Below are 16301 nucleotides of genomic sequence, written 5' to 3' on the forward strand. Positions count from 1 at the left end.
AAAATTATTTTTTCTTCCCAACCTGTTAATTTGTGTTCACTGATCACGGGAAAAATAATAAAAAATCGTAAGTAGCATATATTGCCCGCTATAGGGCGGGGAAGTCTGGCAAATTATAGGCGCTGACTCAGCATGCGTCCCAGACGGTCTGTTGCTCGCCAGCTGTCAGGCCGGAGTTGCCACAAAGAGATAATTACCTAATTATTTCAATGTCTCTGATTTTTCATAGTTTTTTGCTATAATATTATTCAATAGTGTTTAGTTTGATATATTTATATAATAAAATGAGTGAATCATTGCTGTACTCAAAAATATGGTGTGCATATTGTTGATTCAATTATGTTCATCAATCAGTGAACAAATACTTTGTCGGTTATTACACTATAAGCACAGGTTATATATAAGTATCTGCATGTTTTGTTCACTATAACGAACCACTAAGTAGCTATTATGAGTCAAAAAGTAACGAGGAGTGACCGCCGTGTACCTGCCAGCCACTCCCGCCCTCCCTCCAGTCATCTGACTCACCCACATTCTCCTCCCACAATAATGTTTTTGCTATAATTCACTATATACAGACTTTATATATAAGTATCTACATGTTTTGTTCACCATAACTGTACATCTAAGCTTGTATGGTGAGTAAAGGTACAAAGACGTAGGACCTCACACAGTCAGCTGATGGCTGCCGCCCTCAAGGCCAGACGCACTAATATTTCTCCTCCAACAGTACTGTGTGGTGTTATTATGCTATATACACACATTATATATAAATATCTACCTGTTTTATTCACCATACTTGTACAAATAAACTGGTATGGTGCCTAAAAACCATCGTGGTAACCAGTAAACAACACCGTCGTCTGCACGGTGGCGTCATGCAGACGACGCCACCGCCCTCACCAAAATGGCGGCTCCAAACCTTCTCTTGCTGTTTATGCCCTCTATACACACGTTATATATAAGTATCTACATTTGTGTTCACCATAGCGAACCACTAAGCTGGTATGCTGAGTGCAGTCATTAAAAGGTGGCCACACACAGTCAGAAGACATCGCCACCAGACCCCCTCCCACAGCATTACTCCTCCCTCCATGGCGCACAGCGCTAAATATCACCACAATCCTGCTATTATCAGAACCCTGGTCAGTTTTATCACAGTCAGGGGTCTTCTGTAATAATATCATCGCTACATAATAGCATGAACAAGTATATTTTGACATTTTTAGGCGATGCTGTGGTCACAAGCTGAACAGCAGTGCTGTTAGCTCATGCTGCGTGTGTCAGGCTTGGTTGCTCACTCAATACTGAGGCCAATAACACCCGGGAGTTTGGCCCACGATTTTTTTTTTAAATGGCGTCTGTTTACAAGAGCCCTGATGAAGGTGTGGTGAACCCCGTGTGTCCGTGGGCCGCGTAGTACTCCAACACATCATATGACGTGATGCGCAGTTGACTGGAACAACGTCCAACACGTCATATGACGTGATGCGCACTTTAAGGGTTAAAGAATCTACGTGAAATAGGCATTGTTCTGAGATGAATACTGCAGGTTTTGAGCTTGACGAGCGATGAAAACTGCCACTTTTATACAACTACAAATATCTTGGGTTTTACTTAAAATATTTGTCTGGTTGAGGTTTTATATATAGATCACATTTCTGTCTTTCTTCTGACTAATAAATAATTTTGGTTTAATAAGTTATCAAGATGTTTTCAACAATATTCTTTTGGCGTTCATCTTTTCCAACATGGGCTACCCCTTTGGAAACGCGATACTTGGGTTAACCCATCCTATAGTTGGGGCTGTTTCCAACTGGGGTTCGAATATTTGCATTGCCTCACAGCCCAAGTGGATTTTCTTATTAATGTATATCATGTTAGTGGGATTTTCTGTGTGTAAATAATAATAATAATAATGTTTATTAAAAAAATGTTCGTACAAAGAACATAAGAGTAATATACAATTGAAGGGACAGGCGTTACACATACTAATGAAGTCACTATTATACAAAGCATTTCGGGCAAAATTACAAATAACTTTTGACTAACTTTAATTAAAGGTGTGAGGGGTAAAACACCCAATACAGTGAAACCCTGGATTACGAGCGTCTCTGTTTACGAGCTTTTCGGGTTATGAGCCCGATTTGATCGGAAAATTTTCATCGGGATACGAGAATTGCATCAGGTTACGAGTGTGTTGAGACGTGTACGGGCCGACCTAGCGCGTGGTGGCACGGCGATCACGCCTCAGTTTACCAGTGCCTCGTGCCCAGTGACTATCCCGCCTGAATTCTTCACAAGGATTTACATTTTTTGTCGAATTTTTGGTCATATGAGCATAAAAGTTGTTATTATATATCTCGCCATGGGTCCCAAGAAAGCCAGTGGTAAGGTTCAAGGCAAGAAATCACATGTGAGAATGACCAAAGAGGAAAAACAAGAGATCATTTGTAAGCATGTGGGTGCTTGGGTCCCAGTGTTGTGTGGGGGTGCTTGGGTCCCAGTGTTGTGTGGGTGCTTGGATCCCAGTGTTGTGTGGGTGCTTGGGTCCCACTGCTGTGTTTCAATGACAATGTGATGCCTCACTGCAGACAAGTGTTGCAAAGAAGGGGAAAACGATCTTAAATGGAACATTTAGTTGTGAGAAAATCAAGCAGTGAGCCACAACCCGGACCAAGTGGTATGCAGGCAAAACGTGCCAGAGAGAGCACTCCAGAAAAATCTTCACTGCCTGATGTTATAATGGAAGGGGACTTCCCTTCCAAACAGTAACACCTCTCCTCCTCCCATCTCCTTACTATCTTCCATACGCCAACAGCAGTCATCAGCAAGGGTAAGTAATAACTTGGCCATACTTTTGTAGTGTAGATTTGGATGAATTAGGTATAAAATTTAGTTTGAAGTGAAGTTTTTGGGTAGTCAGGAACGGATTAATTCATTTCCTCCTGTCATCTCTCCTTATTCCTGTCTACCCTCCTTACTCCTGCCCTTCCTCCTTACTCCTGCCTTCTCTCTTTACTCCTGCCCTCCCTCTTTACTCCTGCCCTCCCTCTTACTCCTGCCCTCCCTCCTTACTACTGCCCTCCCTCTTACTCCTGCCCTCCCTCCTTACTACTGCCCTCCCTCCTTATTCCTGCCCTCTCTCCTTACTCGTGCCCTCTCTCCTTACTCCTGCCCTCCCTCCTTACTACTGCCCTCCCTCCTTATTCCTGCCCTTCCTCCTTACTCCTGCCCTCTCTCCTTACTCCTGCCCTCCCTCTTTACTCCTGCCCTCCTCCTTACTCCTGCCCTCCCTCCTTACTCCTGCCCTCCCTCCTTACTACTGCCCTCCCTCCTTACTACTGCCCTCCCTCCTTATTCCTGCCCTCTCTCCTTACTCGTGCCCTCTCTCCTTACTCCTGCCCTCCCTCCTTACTACTGCCCTCCCTCCTTATTCCTGCCCTTCCTCCTTACTCCTGCCCTCTCTCCTTACTCGTGCCCTCTCTCCTTACTCCTGCCCTCTCTCCTTACTCCTGCCCTCCCTCCTTACTCCTGCCCTCCCTCTTACTCCTGCCCTCCCTCCTTACTACTGCCCTCCCTCCTTACTCCTGCCCACCCTCCTTACTCCTGCCCTCTCTCCTTACTCCTGCCCTCCCTCCTTACTCCTGCCCTCCCTCCTTACTCAAGCCCTCTCTCCTTACTCCTGCCCTCCCTCCTTACTCAAGCCCTCTCTCCTTACTCAAGCCCTCTCTCCTTACTCCTGCCCTCCCTCCTTACTCAAGCCCTCTCTCCTTACTCCTGCCCTCTCTCCTTACTCCTGCCCTCTCTCCTTACTCCTGCCCTCTCTCCTTACTCCTGCCCTCCCTCCTTACTCCTGCCCTCTCTCCTTACTCCTGCCCTCTATCCTTACTCCTGCCCTCTCTCCTTACTCCTGCCCTCTCTCTGTACTCCTGCCCTCCCTCCTTACTCCTGCCGTCTCTCCTTACTCCTGCCCTCTCTCCTTACTCCTGCCCTCTCTCCTTACTCCTGCCGTCTCTCCTTACTCCTGCCCTCTCTCCTTACTCCTGCCCTCTCTCCTTACTCCTGCCCTCTCTCCTTACTCCTGCCCTCTCTCCTTACTCCTGCCCTCTCTCTGTACTCTTGCCCTCTCTCCTTACTCCTGCCCTCCCTCCTTACTCCTGCCCTCTCTCTGTACTCCTGCCCTCTCTCCTTACTCCTGCCCTCTCTCCTTACTCCTGCCCTCTCTCCTTACTCCTCCCCTCTCTCCTTACTCCTGCCCTCTCTCTTTACTCCTGCCCTCCCTCTTTACTCCTGCCCTCCCTCCTTACTCAAGCCCTCTCTCCTTACTCCTGCCCTCCCTCCTTACTCAAGCCCTCCCTCCTTACTTCTGCCCTTCCTCCTTACTCCTGCCCTTCCTCCTTACTCCTGCCCACCCTCCTTACTCCTGCCCTCCCTCCTTACTCCTGCCCTTCCTCCTTACTCCTGCCCACCCTCCTTACTCCTGCCCTCCCTCCTTACTCCTGCCCTTCCTCCTTACTCCTGCCCACCCTCCTTACTCCTGCCCTCCCTCCTTACTCCTGCCCTTCCTCCTTACTCCTGCCCTTCCTCCTTACTCCTGCCCACCCTCCTTACTCCTGCCCTCCCTCCTTACTCCTGCCCTTCCTCCTTACTCCTGCCCACCCTCCTTACTCCTGCCCTTCCTCCTTACTCCTGCCCACCCTCCTTACTCGTGCCCACCCTCCTTACTCCTGCCCACCCTCCTTACTCCTGCCCTTCCTCCTTACTCCTGCCCACCCTCCTTACTCCTGCCCTCCCTCCTTACTCCTGCCCTTCCTCCTTACTCCTGCCCACCCTCCTTACTCCTGCCCTCCCTCCTTACTCCTGCCCTTCCTCCTTACTCCTGCCCACCCTCCTTACTCCTGCCCTTCCTCCTTACTCCTGCCCACCCTCCTTACTCCTGCCCTCCCTCCTTACTCCTGCCCTTCCTCCTTACTCCTGCCCACCCTCCTTACTCCTGCCCTCCCTCCTTACTCCTGCCCTCCCTCCTTACTCCTGCCCTTCCTCCTTACTCCTGCCCACCCTCCTTACTCCTGCCCACCCTCCTTACTCCTGCCCTTCCTCCTTACTCCTGCCCACCCTCCTTACTCGTGCCCACCCTCCTTACTCCTGCCCACCCTCCTTACCCCTGTGAGTAAGGAGTCCCTTCAGCTTCCTGGAGCTATACCGAGCTGATGTGTATATATTAGACCGTGGCAACAGTCAATCGATGGAATTTTAAGCCTACTAGGGACCAGCACCAGACCCTGGCCCCCTCAGAGAGGCACGAGGAGCAATGGCCTATAGACTCCCCGAGTAGTTGGAAGAAGTTTGTGTATCTGCCATCTACCTGGTCAGGCACCCAGAAAGGTAGGAATCCCAAAACAAACTACAGCTGGTAAAAAATTGCTAACCGAAAGCCAAACGAGCAAACTGAACTTCGCAATCAGAAAACAAGCAAATAAGCATGATGTCACCATAGCCGCCTAGGCGCTGTCTGTGCAACTCCCCCCCCCCTCCCTGCGAAGGGAAAGGGTGAGCCCCAGACCCCCACACTGGCTACCCAACCTCAGTTCTGAGGCTGTTGTGTTAGGTGGGGGTCTATTGACAATTGCTGCAATCCTTGAACAGTGCTGTGCCTTGTGGTTGTGGTCTGCAGTGTGGGGGTGTGCGAGCCAGGTGTTTTCCAGAAGTACTGGGGCTGCATGTGCCTTGGGTTCCCTTCCCTAAGTGCCCTGTAAGTACTGCCCTTGCAGTTTGGGGTTACCTTCCACAAGCTCTTCAGGGGCTATCTGCGCAGGCTTCTTTTGCTGCTTGGTAACTGCCTGTCCTTGAGGTCGGCTGGGGTTTTCCTATCCCTGTTTGGCCTTGGGTAGGAGGTAGCATCGTTGCTGGCAGGGTTCATATGCATAGCGGCCATTCTGTTCCTCCTAAAGACGTTGTGCTTTTGCAGGGTGTTTATTTTCTTTGGTTTTGTTTTGCCTGGTGCCTGGTGGGGGTGTGCCTGGTGTGGCTGTTGGACCACTTGTATTATTGTGGTGGCTCTCCGCTAGGTCCCCGTGATTGCACTCGTCGCAGGGGTTCAGCTTTTAGTTTGTTTGCTTGGTAGCTCTGGGATAACTGGTTAGCAGTATCTTGTCCGGTCTTCCCTTAGCAGTCAGCCAAAGGGCCCTGGAAACTCCCTTTGGGCCTCACTGGTCCGATGGAAGAGACTTCTGAGTCCTACCTTACTTCATGCGAGTTTGAAGGTTGCTCTGTCCCCTAGTCTCAGGGTGACATTCATCGTCTTTGTCTTCGCCATGCTGCCTGTTGGGTCGATGACACATTTGACCCAGAGTCTTGCAAGTGGTGTTCCTTGCATGTACTCCAGTTCACCCAGTCCACTGTTACTGATATTCGGGTGCAGGCAGCTTCATGTTGCATGCGAGGTATAGGTTGCTGCAATGCGTTCAGTTGGTTGCCTTTCCGGATGCTCCGAGGCTGCCCCATTTGGGTTATAGGGACCTGGTCTTGGGGATGTTAGTCATCTCGACTTTGGTTTCGTCTGCGTCCCCGTGTCCTTCCCCTGCTGTGGTTCATCCTGCTCCCCTTCCCTTGCTCCCGATTCCCAAACATCTGAGGGTTTCGGAGTCGGGACAGGGTTTTCTTGGTGGTGATACTCAGTCGGCTTCAAGAACTGCCTCTTCCGGATCGGTGGCGGAGGTATTCGAGCCTGTTCCTCCTGCCAGGGCTTTCGGATCACACCAGCGGATCCCCCCTTCTTCACTGCTTTTCTGTTGGACTCTACCTTTTCTCCAGAGGCAGAGGGTTTGGAGGGCAGCTCGGCCCTGGGTCCTGGGGCTGGGGAGGAGTTGACTTGGGGGGCTTGGGCCCTGTTTTACCTCACTTGGGTGTTGGTACCCTCGGCACGGGGCTTGTTACAGGGAGAGGGGTTTTCGTATCCCCCTCACTGTACGAGTTTGATATGGGTTCGACTCCTCCCTGGGTTCGGTTCCGGGTTTCTTTAGGTTCCTCAGTTCCCTCCTTCCAAAGGTTTTCGGATTCCCACAATTCCTCCTAGGGAGGTGAGGGAGGTCCTTGCAGCTTACCCGCACACTTGAATGGCGGGAGTTGATTATGATCGTTCAGGTTTACCCGGGGGGCGAGTTTGAGCACCTCAAGGTGTGCTTGTTTGCCCCTGTGCTTCCTCGTGGTATCGGCCAGGTGCAGTTTCATATACAGGTCCCTTCCCTTTCGGCGTCCCTAGTTGCTGAGGATTTGCGCTCCCATTGTCATTTGGCTTTGGTCTTGCACTTCCTTTTCCTGCTGGAGCTGTCTTCAGATTGGCTCAAAGCGGATGTGGAGGAGCTGGCTTCTGGGCGTATGTCAGATGCACTTGCCTTGGTGGCTCGGACTTCGGCTGCCTTGTTGAAGTTTGCACTGATTCTGATGGAAGCGGTGTCTGTTATTTGTTTTTTTGCCTCGCGTGCCTGTCTGGCACGCGAGACGAGAAGCGCGTGCCTGTCTGCACGTGCCAAATCCAGCGTGGGTATGGTTTGTCCACTCTTTGGAATCCGCTTCGGTTCTGGCTCTTCGATTTTTGTCCGTTGCTATTTGCAAAGTCTGCTGTTGTACATTTTCTGCAGGCTGCTTCGTCTAGTTGCCAACCTATGTCGGACTTGTAGTTTCTCTGTGCGGGGGCCAGGGCGGTCCTGCCCAGAAGGGTTGTGCCAGGGCTCAGGGTTCTTTCGGTTGTCTTAAGCCAGGACTGCCAAATTTGGGGCCGGCGCTTTCGCTGTTCACCCCATTGACGGGCGATGGGGGAGGCTCACGCTGTTTGCTCTCGCCTGGTCCCACTGTTCGTGGGCGTTTCGGGTCGTTATGTTCAGCCTACGGTAGCATTGGGCAGTTCCTCTTCCATCAAGGGGATTGAGCTGGCAAGGCAGGCCTCCTCCCTCACACTCTGTCGGGTCACCCTGGAGTGGGTTCGCTTGGGCGTGGTCGCAACAACGGTGTCTCTTCAGTGGGTTTCCTGCCTGTTTCCAGTTCTGAAACGGGACTGTGCGGGCCTGCAGTTCATTCTGCACTTGTCCTGTCTGAGCCCCTGGGTCTTTTGCCTCTCTTTTTAGATGACCACTCGGTCCCAGAATGGTGTCCCTGGACCTCCAGGAAGCATATTGGTAAGTACCGATTCATCCGGGGTTTAGGGACTGACTCAGTTTTGTCGTGGGGCGACAATCTTACCGCTTTCGTTGCCTTCCATTCAGCTTGAATCTGGCACCTCGCGTGTTCACACACCTTACCCGGTGACTCATTTGCTTCTGTTAGGGGTTTGGGTTCTGGCTTGCCTCGACAACAGGCTGGTTTGGGATTCCAGCTGGTCTGTGTGTCTGCTCGCCAGGGATTTGGTTCTTTCCCCGCTTGCCGGGTTAGGGTTCTTGGTGAACTGGAGAAAGTCCCATTTGGTTCCCTCTCATGTTCGAACTTGGCTGGGTCTTGTGTGGGACTCTCAGACTGCTTCCTTGTATCTCCCTCCTGCAGCGTTGCTGCAGCTGCTGTCCTGCCTTCGGTTGTTTTTGGAAGTCACTCAAGTCGCTCATCGGTTGCTCAAGCAGCTGTGCGGGAGTCTGACCTTCGCCGGGCTGGTCTACCCGTCGAGTTAGATCTGGCTTCAGCGGATGTTCTGGTTCCTTCAGGGATGTCCCTTCCACCTCTCGCGATCACTGGGTTCGGATCCCGGGAGGGGATCTACCTGATCAACCAGGCTGTGACTCATACGTCAGGCTGCGAGCAGCCGCGTCTAACAACCTGGTTGATCAGTCCAGCAACCAGGAGGCCTGGTCGACGACCGGGCAGCGGGGACACTAAGCCCCGGAAGCACCTCAAGGTAGCCTCAAGGTAGCCTCAAGGTAGGGGGGGGGCCTTGCGTCATCTGCTGCGTCGCTGGCTTCCTCTTTGGTTTTTCGGGGTTCAGTGCCATGGCACCTACCCGATGTGTTTACGGATGCGTCATCTCTTGGCTGGGGCTTTGTGACCAGTGCTCACCAGGCTGTCCAGGGTCGGTGAGGTACGTCTTTCCGTTGGGCCCACAGCATGGTGCAGGAGTATGTGGCGGTGTGACTTTTGCTTCAGATTGTTTGTCGCTCGTGGATCGACAATTCGTCTCCATTTGGACAGTTCCCCGGTGGTTCATTGCCTGACCTGAGCTGGTTTGATGAGGTCCTTGGCCCTTTGGGGCTTGTCGCTTTGGGGTGACTCATCTGGTGAGTTCTCAGGGTTTGGCTCTCCTGGCGGTTCATGTCCGTGGAGTGTCCAACATCCTGGTGGACAGCCTGTTCCATTTCATTCCCATGTCCATGGAATGGACAATCGACGCTGACTCATTCTGTTGGATCTGCCGGATGTACGGGCGCCCAGACGTGAACCTCTTCGTGTCGGCTTGGTCGAGGCGTCTTCTGGTTTATGCGGCGCCCTTGCCCCAATTGCAAGGCCGTCAGGGTCGATGCCTTTCGACTGGACTGGTCTAGATAGAATTACCTGTACCTCTTCCTCCCCCCCTTCCCCCAGGTTCCGTTGTTGCTCTAGGTCCTTGCTCGCTTGGAGACTTACCAGGGAAGAGTAGGCTTGTTGGCCCATTGGTGGCCGGCCCAGCCTTGGTTTCTGGCACTGTTTGCTCGGTGTCCGACCCAGAGGGTCTTCCTGCGGCTCTGCCTCTTTCAGCAGATCGATCCGGTCCGGTATGTGGCTAGTTCGATCTTCACCTTCGATCTTTGCATCTGGTCTTTTTGACGTGGGTTTATCACAACTTGTATGGTGATCAGGTGGCTTCATTGTTGGTGTCCCACCTGCGAGTTTCATCTCAGCGGCAGTATGAAGTTTCCTGGCAGTCTTTTCGGCACTTCTTGACTCTTCGTAGGTTGTCTTCGATTTCTGATCGGGTTGTATTGTCCGTTCTCTCTTGGTTGCTACAGGACTGTCATCTTATGCCAAATTGTGTCGCCTCGTATCTTGCAGCGCTGACGGAGCTGCTTCAGCTTGCGTTCGGGGTGGATGGCATTTCTGTTCCATTCCGCAAGCTTTCTCGGGCATTGTTTCACCTCCGGCCTGCTCATGAGCCGCCTGAGCCATCCTGGTCGTTGGACTGGGTGCTCTCTTTTCTCTCTTTTCCTTGGTTTGTGGTGGTCGGTTCAGGGCTGTTTTTCTATGGCTCTTTTCTCGTTGGCATTGGCCTCTGGGGGTCGGGTCGGGGTACTTCATGCTCTCCTCCGACGCAGGGGTTTCTGCTCTTTCGATCCTGGTGGTCGTTTTGTTTGTTTGCAGCCGCCTCCTTCTTTTCTAGGGAAGAATGAGACTTTTTCACTGTTCCAGGGCGCGGGTCTCTCAGGTCATCTGCAAGATTATTCGTTCCAGCCAGCCTGTGGTCTATCCCTGTGCCCATGGCGTTCATAAGTTTGTGGCTTTGGCTGCTGTTTTTGTTAATATGTCTTGTGCTGACATTCAGGCATGGGGATTTTGGAGGTCGAACAGGGTCCGGGCCGCACGGTACCTCGTTAATGTTCCGGGCCCTTCTTGGACATGAGTAGCCTTGGGTCACGGGTTGCAGGCAGTTACCTCTACTTCGGGTTAAGGAGCAAGTGGCGGGTGCCTCCCGGGTAAGTCCCCTCTTTTCCTTTATCTTTGGTTAGGTAGCTCCAGGGAGCCAAAGGGAGCTCTCCACAGAAAACCAGCATTAAATGTAATGAAATGTCATTTTCTGGGTGAGACCTGAAGGCTCCCCCGCATCCCTCTGGTTGACAGTTTTTCACATTTTTTATATTCAGCTGTTGAACTGGGGTTGGGTAGCCGGCACGGTGGGTCTGGGTCTCCCCATTCCCCTCCCAGTGAAGGGGGAGTTGCACAGACAGTGGCACAGCGGCTGTGGTAACATCATACTTGTTTGCTTGTTTTCTGATTGGGGAGTTCTGTTTGCTCATTTGGCTTTCGTTTAGCAATTTTCCACCAGCTGTAGGTTGTTTTGGGATTCCTACCTTTCTAGGGTGCCTGACCTGGTAGATGGCAGATATAGACTGCTTCCAACTACACCGGGGTGTCTATAGGCCATTGCTCCTCGTGCTTCTCTGAGTGGGCCAGGTTCTGGTGCTGGTCCCCGGTAGACTTAGAACTCCATTGATTGACTGTTGCCACGGTCTATTATATACAAATCAGGCCAGTATAGCTCTGGAAATGCCTCCAGGTCTCTCCGAGAAAATGGTGTTTCATTGCATTCAATGCTTTTTTTGTTTTTATTTTCTCCTAATAGGTAATACTGCTTCCAGTCTCTGCTCGGCTACCAAGGACGATAGCAAACACAACTGCTGCCCATTAATGATGGTAAGGAGAACTTTATTCCTACTGTACTACCTGTGTGTATGTTCTGATGTCATGCTGATGTCATTAACTAGTGATGGGTGAGCGTATTAATCATGATGTTTACATTAACTAGTGATGATGAGTGTATTTTTTATGTTTTCATTAACTAGTGATGGTGAGCATATTAATCATAATGTTTACATTAACTAATGATGGCAATCACTAACTAGTGATGGTGAGCATATTAATCATGATGTTTATATTAACACTTTGTGCGGATCAGGACATCACCTGGAGTCCTGTTTCGCCTACCCGCTTCCGCGATGTGAACATAAAACGATGTCCTGAAAAAAATATTTGTATAAAATTCAATTTTAATCCGATTTACTTTGGGTTTGTTTCAAACTGCGCGCCATGAGGCTCTCTTTCTCACCACTAGGCTGCATGGTACAATAAGTTCATGAAAGGTGTGGACCACTTCGATCAAATGGTATTACCATTTTACCAGGAAAACTCACAAGTGGACCTAAAAGATAACGTTTTACCGTAGCCTCTCCTCGTAGCTCATACCTCTCAGCCCGGGTACTAGTCTGGTGGCAAACCTTTGAATTTTTTCCAGCTTGGTCTTATGCTTGACTAGATATGGACTCCATGCTGGGGCTACATACTCCAGGATTGGTCTGACATAGGTGGTATACAAAGTTTCTGAATGATTCTTTGCACAAGTGTCTAAATGCCGTTCTTATGTTAGCCAACCTGGCATATGCTGCTGATGTTATCCTCTTGATATGGGCTTCAGGTGACAGGTCTGGCGTGATATCAACCCCCCAGGTCTTTCTCTCTCTCTCTGACTCGTGTAGAATTTCATCTCCCAAATGATACCTTGTAACTGGCCTCCTGCTCCCTACACCTATCTTCATTACATTACATTTGCTTGGCTTAAATTCTAACAACCATTTGACCATTCCTTGAAGACCGTGTGGTCACGGTCTTCAAATGGTGTAATTACCTAAGTAATTACCTAAGTGTAGTTACAGGATGAGAGCTACGCTCGTGGTGTCCCGTCTTCCCAGCACTCTCTGTCATATAACGCTTTGAAACTACTGACGGTCTTGGCCTCCACCACCTTCTCACCTAACTTGTTCCAACCGTCTACCACTCTGTTTGTGAAAGTGAATTTTCTTATGTTTCTTCGGCATCTGTGTTTAGCTAGTTTATATCTATGACCTCTTCTTAAAGTTTCAGGTCTCAGGAAATCTTCCCTATCGATTTTATCAATTCCTGTTACTATTTTGTATGTAGTGATCATATCACTTCTTTTTCTTCTGTCTTCTAGTTTTGGCATATTTAATACCTCTAACCTCTCCTCGTAGCTCTTGCCCTTCAGTTCTGGGAGCCACTTAGTAGCGTGTTTTTGAACCTTTTCCAGTTTGTTGATGTGCTTCCTAAGATATGGGCACCACACAACCGCTGCATATTCTAGCTTTGGCCTAACAAAAGTCGTGAACAATTTCTTTAGTATATCGCCATCCATGTATTTAAAAGCAATTTTGAAGTTAGAAAGCGTGGCATAGGCTCCTCGCACAATATTCTTTATGTGGTCCTCAGGTGATAGGACCACATAAAGAATATTATATGTGCAACTAAGGTGTGGTCACCTGTTATTGTCTGCATTCATCATACCAGCTCAGTGGTTCTCTATTGTGAACACAAATGTAGATACTTATATAATGTGCGTATATAGTGTAATAACACTGCAAACAGTATTGTTGGGGGAGAAATTTTAGTGCACCTGACCTTGAATGGGTGAGGGAGGCAGCCGCCAGCTGACTGTGCGTAGCGACGTCTCTTAGTGCCTGAACTAACTATATCAGCTTAGCTGTACAGTTGTGGTGAACAAAACATGTAGATACTTATAATGTCTGTATATAGTGAATAAAATAAAAAACAGGATGGTGGGAGGAGAAAGTGGGCGAGTGAGGCGTTGTTGAGGGAGTGGCAACGAGTGGCTGGCTGGTGTGTGTCGGTCACTTCTCATTGCTTTTCGACTCATAATACCAACTTAGTGGTTCGTTATTGTGAATAAAACATGCAGATATTTCTATATAACCTATGTATAGAGTGTAATAACAGTAAAACTATTTGTTTATTGTTTTATGAACATAATAATTGAATCACTAATATGCACACCATACTTTTCAGTATAGCGATGATTCACTCCTTTTATTATATAAATCTATCACACTACACACTATTGAATAATATTACTGCAAAAAAACTAAGAAAAAATGATTCAGAAACATTGAAATAATTTGGTAATAATATTTTTGTGGCAACTCCCACCTGTCAGCTCGGGTGACGCTGGCCGACTCTGACGACTGCTCTGTCAACACTCACATTTTGCCAGACTTCCTCGGCCTATTGCGGCCAAAATATGTAACCTACAATTTTTTGTTTTCCCTATGCTCAGGGAACACAAAATAACATTTTCAGAAGACGAAATAATTTTTTATAATTTTTTTTTCTTGTGCACAGGGGTGTAAATCTCCTCAGGACCCCTCAGCAGCTTAAGGGTTAAGGGGGTCTTCCCTGCTGCCACTTTTGTAGATTGGAACTTTGTTAGCCTTTTTCAACACATCAGCTATAACTCCTGTAAACAGGGATGCCTGAAAAATCAGTTGAAGTGGAATGCTGAGCTCAGGTGCACATTCTCTCAGAACCCATGGTGAAACTCCATCTGGACCAACTGCTTTGTTCTTACTTAGCTCCTTGAGCATTTTTTCCACTTCATCTCTATACACCTCTATGTGCTCTATGTTGTTCTCTGGAATTCATATTGTGTCTGGTTCCCTGAAGATTTCATTTTGTACAAACACACTTTGGAACTTTTTGTTTAATGTTTCACACATTTTCTTTTCATTTTCCATGGATTTTTTTTCCATTTTCAACCTCTGAAGATTATCCTTTACCTGCAATTTGTTGTTTATGAATTTATAGAATAGAGCTGGTTATGTTTTACATTTGTCTGCAATCCCTTTTTCAAAATTTCTTTCTGCCTCTCTCCTCACTGCCGTGTAGTTGTTTCTCGCATCTTTGTATCGCTGGTATATTTGGGGGTTTGGCCTCTTCCTATATTGATTCCATTTTTGTGTCTTTTGGTCTCTGGCACTCTCGCAATTTCTGTTGAACCAGTCCTGTTCCCTAGTTCTGCATCTCTGTTTTGGTATAAATATTTTTGTGCCTTTATCATATATTTCACAAAATTTGACATACATCTCATTTACTTCCTTGCCTAGCAACAAGTCTGTACAATACTCGCTAAAAAAATTCTAAGGTCGCCATAATGTCCTCTCCTGAAGTCAGGTTTTTCAACTGCTTCAGCCTCCTTATTTTCTTCCAGATTATAATATATTGCATACTTTATTCCCAAGTCTATTTTATTTTACTTTATTTTATTTTATTATTTTATTTTACATACTTTATTTATTGTGTGGAACATTCTATGTCTGCCATCAACCGGGCCGGGCACCCAGAAAGGTAGGCACCCCAACACAAACCCCTAATCTGGTTAAAACGACTACAGAAAACTAACAAGTAAACAGAACTCCCCCAATTGAAAAACAAGCATGACGTCACACTTGCTGCGCCACTTTTCTGCGCAGCTGCCCCCCCCCCCCCCCCTCCGGGAGGGGGAAGAGGGAGCCGCAGACCCATCGCGCTGGCTAACCACCTGTCAGTTCTCGGCTGATGTGATTGTGGCTCGGTCGTGCGGCTCCAGCTACAGATTCTCTCATGTGTTGTACTGTGCCTTGTGTCCAGTACTGCTCTTATGGTGGCGTGCGAGCTGGGAGTAATATTCACAGGTACTCAAGCTACATGTGCTTAGGGTTTCCTTCCCTGAGTACCCTGTAAGTACTGCCCTTGGGGCTTGGGTTTATCTTCCACAAGTCACCTTGGGGTCTACCCCTGTTGGTCTTTTGCTGCTCGGTGATTGACCGCCCCGAGTGTGTTGCACAGTTTCCTCTCTTGTTTACCTTGGGGGTAAGTGGTAGTTTTTGCACTGGTAGGGGTGCAGGGTACTGCGCAGCTGGTTTTCACCTATTACAGTGGCCAGCTTTTTTCCTCCTGGGTACGTTGTCCTCTTGCGGGGCTTTTCTTTTCATTTTTGTTTGTGCCTTGTGGGGGTTCTGCTTTTGTTCCCCTACCCCGAGTTATCTTAGGGTCTAGACCTCCTATGTTCGGTGGTACCCCCTTGCTTGGCCCCCGTGAGTGGACACGTCCCGGGGGGTTCAGTTTTAGAAGTTTGTTTGATAGACATGGGCGCCGGTTAGCAATACCCTGCCTGGGCTTACCCTTTGCGATAACAGTCTAAGGGCCCCTGGGAAATCCCGCGAGGGTGCAAGGGGCTCAATGGATGTGACCCCTGGGTCCCCTCTCGCCTTGTGTGAGTTTGAGGGTTACTCTGTCTCCTTGTCTCAGGGCGGCAATCATTGTTTCTGCCTCCGTTATGCTGCCTGTTGGGTTGGTGACACCTTCAACCCGGAGTCTTGCGAGCGTTTTTGCTTGTTTGTGACTCACTTTACCCAATCCACTGATGACACTATCCAGGTGCAGGTGGCTCAGGCGTTGCATGCTATCTTGAAGTTATTTTGAGAGGATTTCGGGACTTAGTGTCACACGATCCTCGACCAGGCCTCCACCCCCAGGAAGCAGCTCATAGCAGCTGTCCAACTCCCAGGTACTGCTAGGTAACATGGGTATCAGGGTGAAAGAAACATTTTGCCCATTTGTCTCCGTCTTCACTGGGGATTGAACCCGGAACCTCAGGACTACGAATCCGAAGCACTGTCCACCCATCTCTCAGGCATGAGGGGCTAGGTTTAGGTTGCTGCAACATGCTAGGTTGATTGCTTCCCCGGATGCCCCGAGGCTACCCTGCTTTGCTTGAAGGGACC

The 16301-nt window shown here is 49.1% G+C and overlaps 1 protein-coding gene across 3 annotated transcripts in view; it reads left to right on the forward strand.

Moving 5' to 3' along the window:
* Positions 1-16301, forward strand: part of LOC123772840 (uncharacterized) — a 158977-nt gene that overhangs the window by 47372 nt on the left and 95304 nt on the right. For 2 of the 3 annotated variants that reach the window (XM_069324435.1, XM_069324434.1), the window contains exon 2: positions 11297-11367. The exons of the other annotated variant lie outside the window; for it this stretch is intronic. In XM_069324435.1, coding sequence (XP_069180536.1) covers positions 11362-11367 — 6 coding nt within the window. In that variant the 5' untranslated portion in view covers positions 11297-11361. The remainder of the gene's footprint in view (positions 1-11296; positions 11368-16301) is intronic. 3 annotated transcript variants of the gene reach the window in all.

Source organism: Procambarus clarkii, chromosome 14 (genome assembly GCF_040958095.1).
Source record: "Procambarus clarkii isolate CNS0578487 chromosome 14, FALCON_Pclarkii_2.0, whole genome shotgun sequence".
NCBI lineage: Eukaryota > Metazoa > Arthropoda > Malacostraca > Decapoda > Cambaridae > Procambarus > Procambarus clarkii.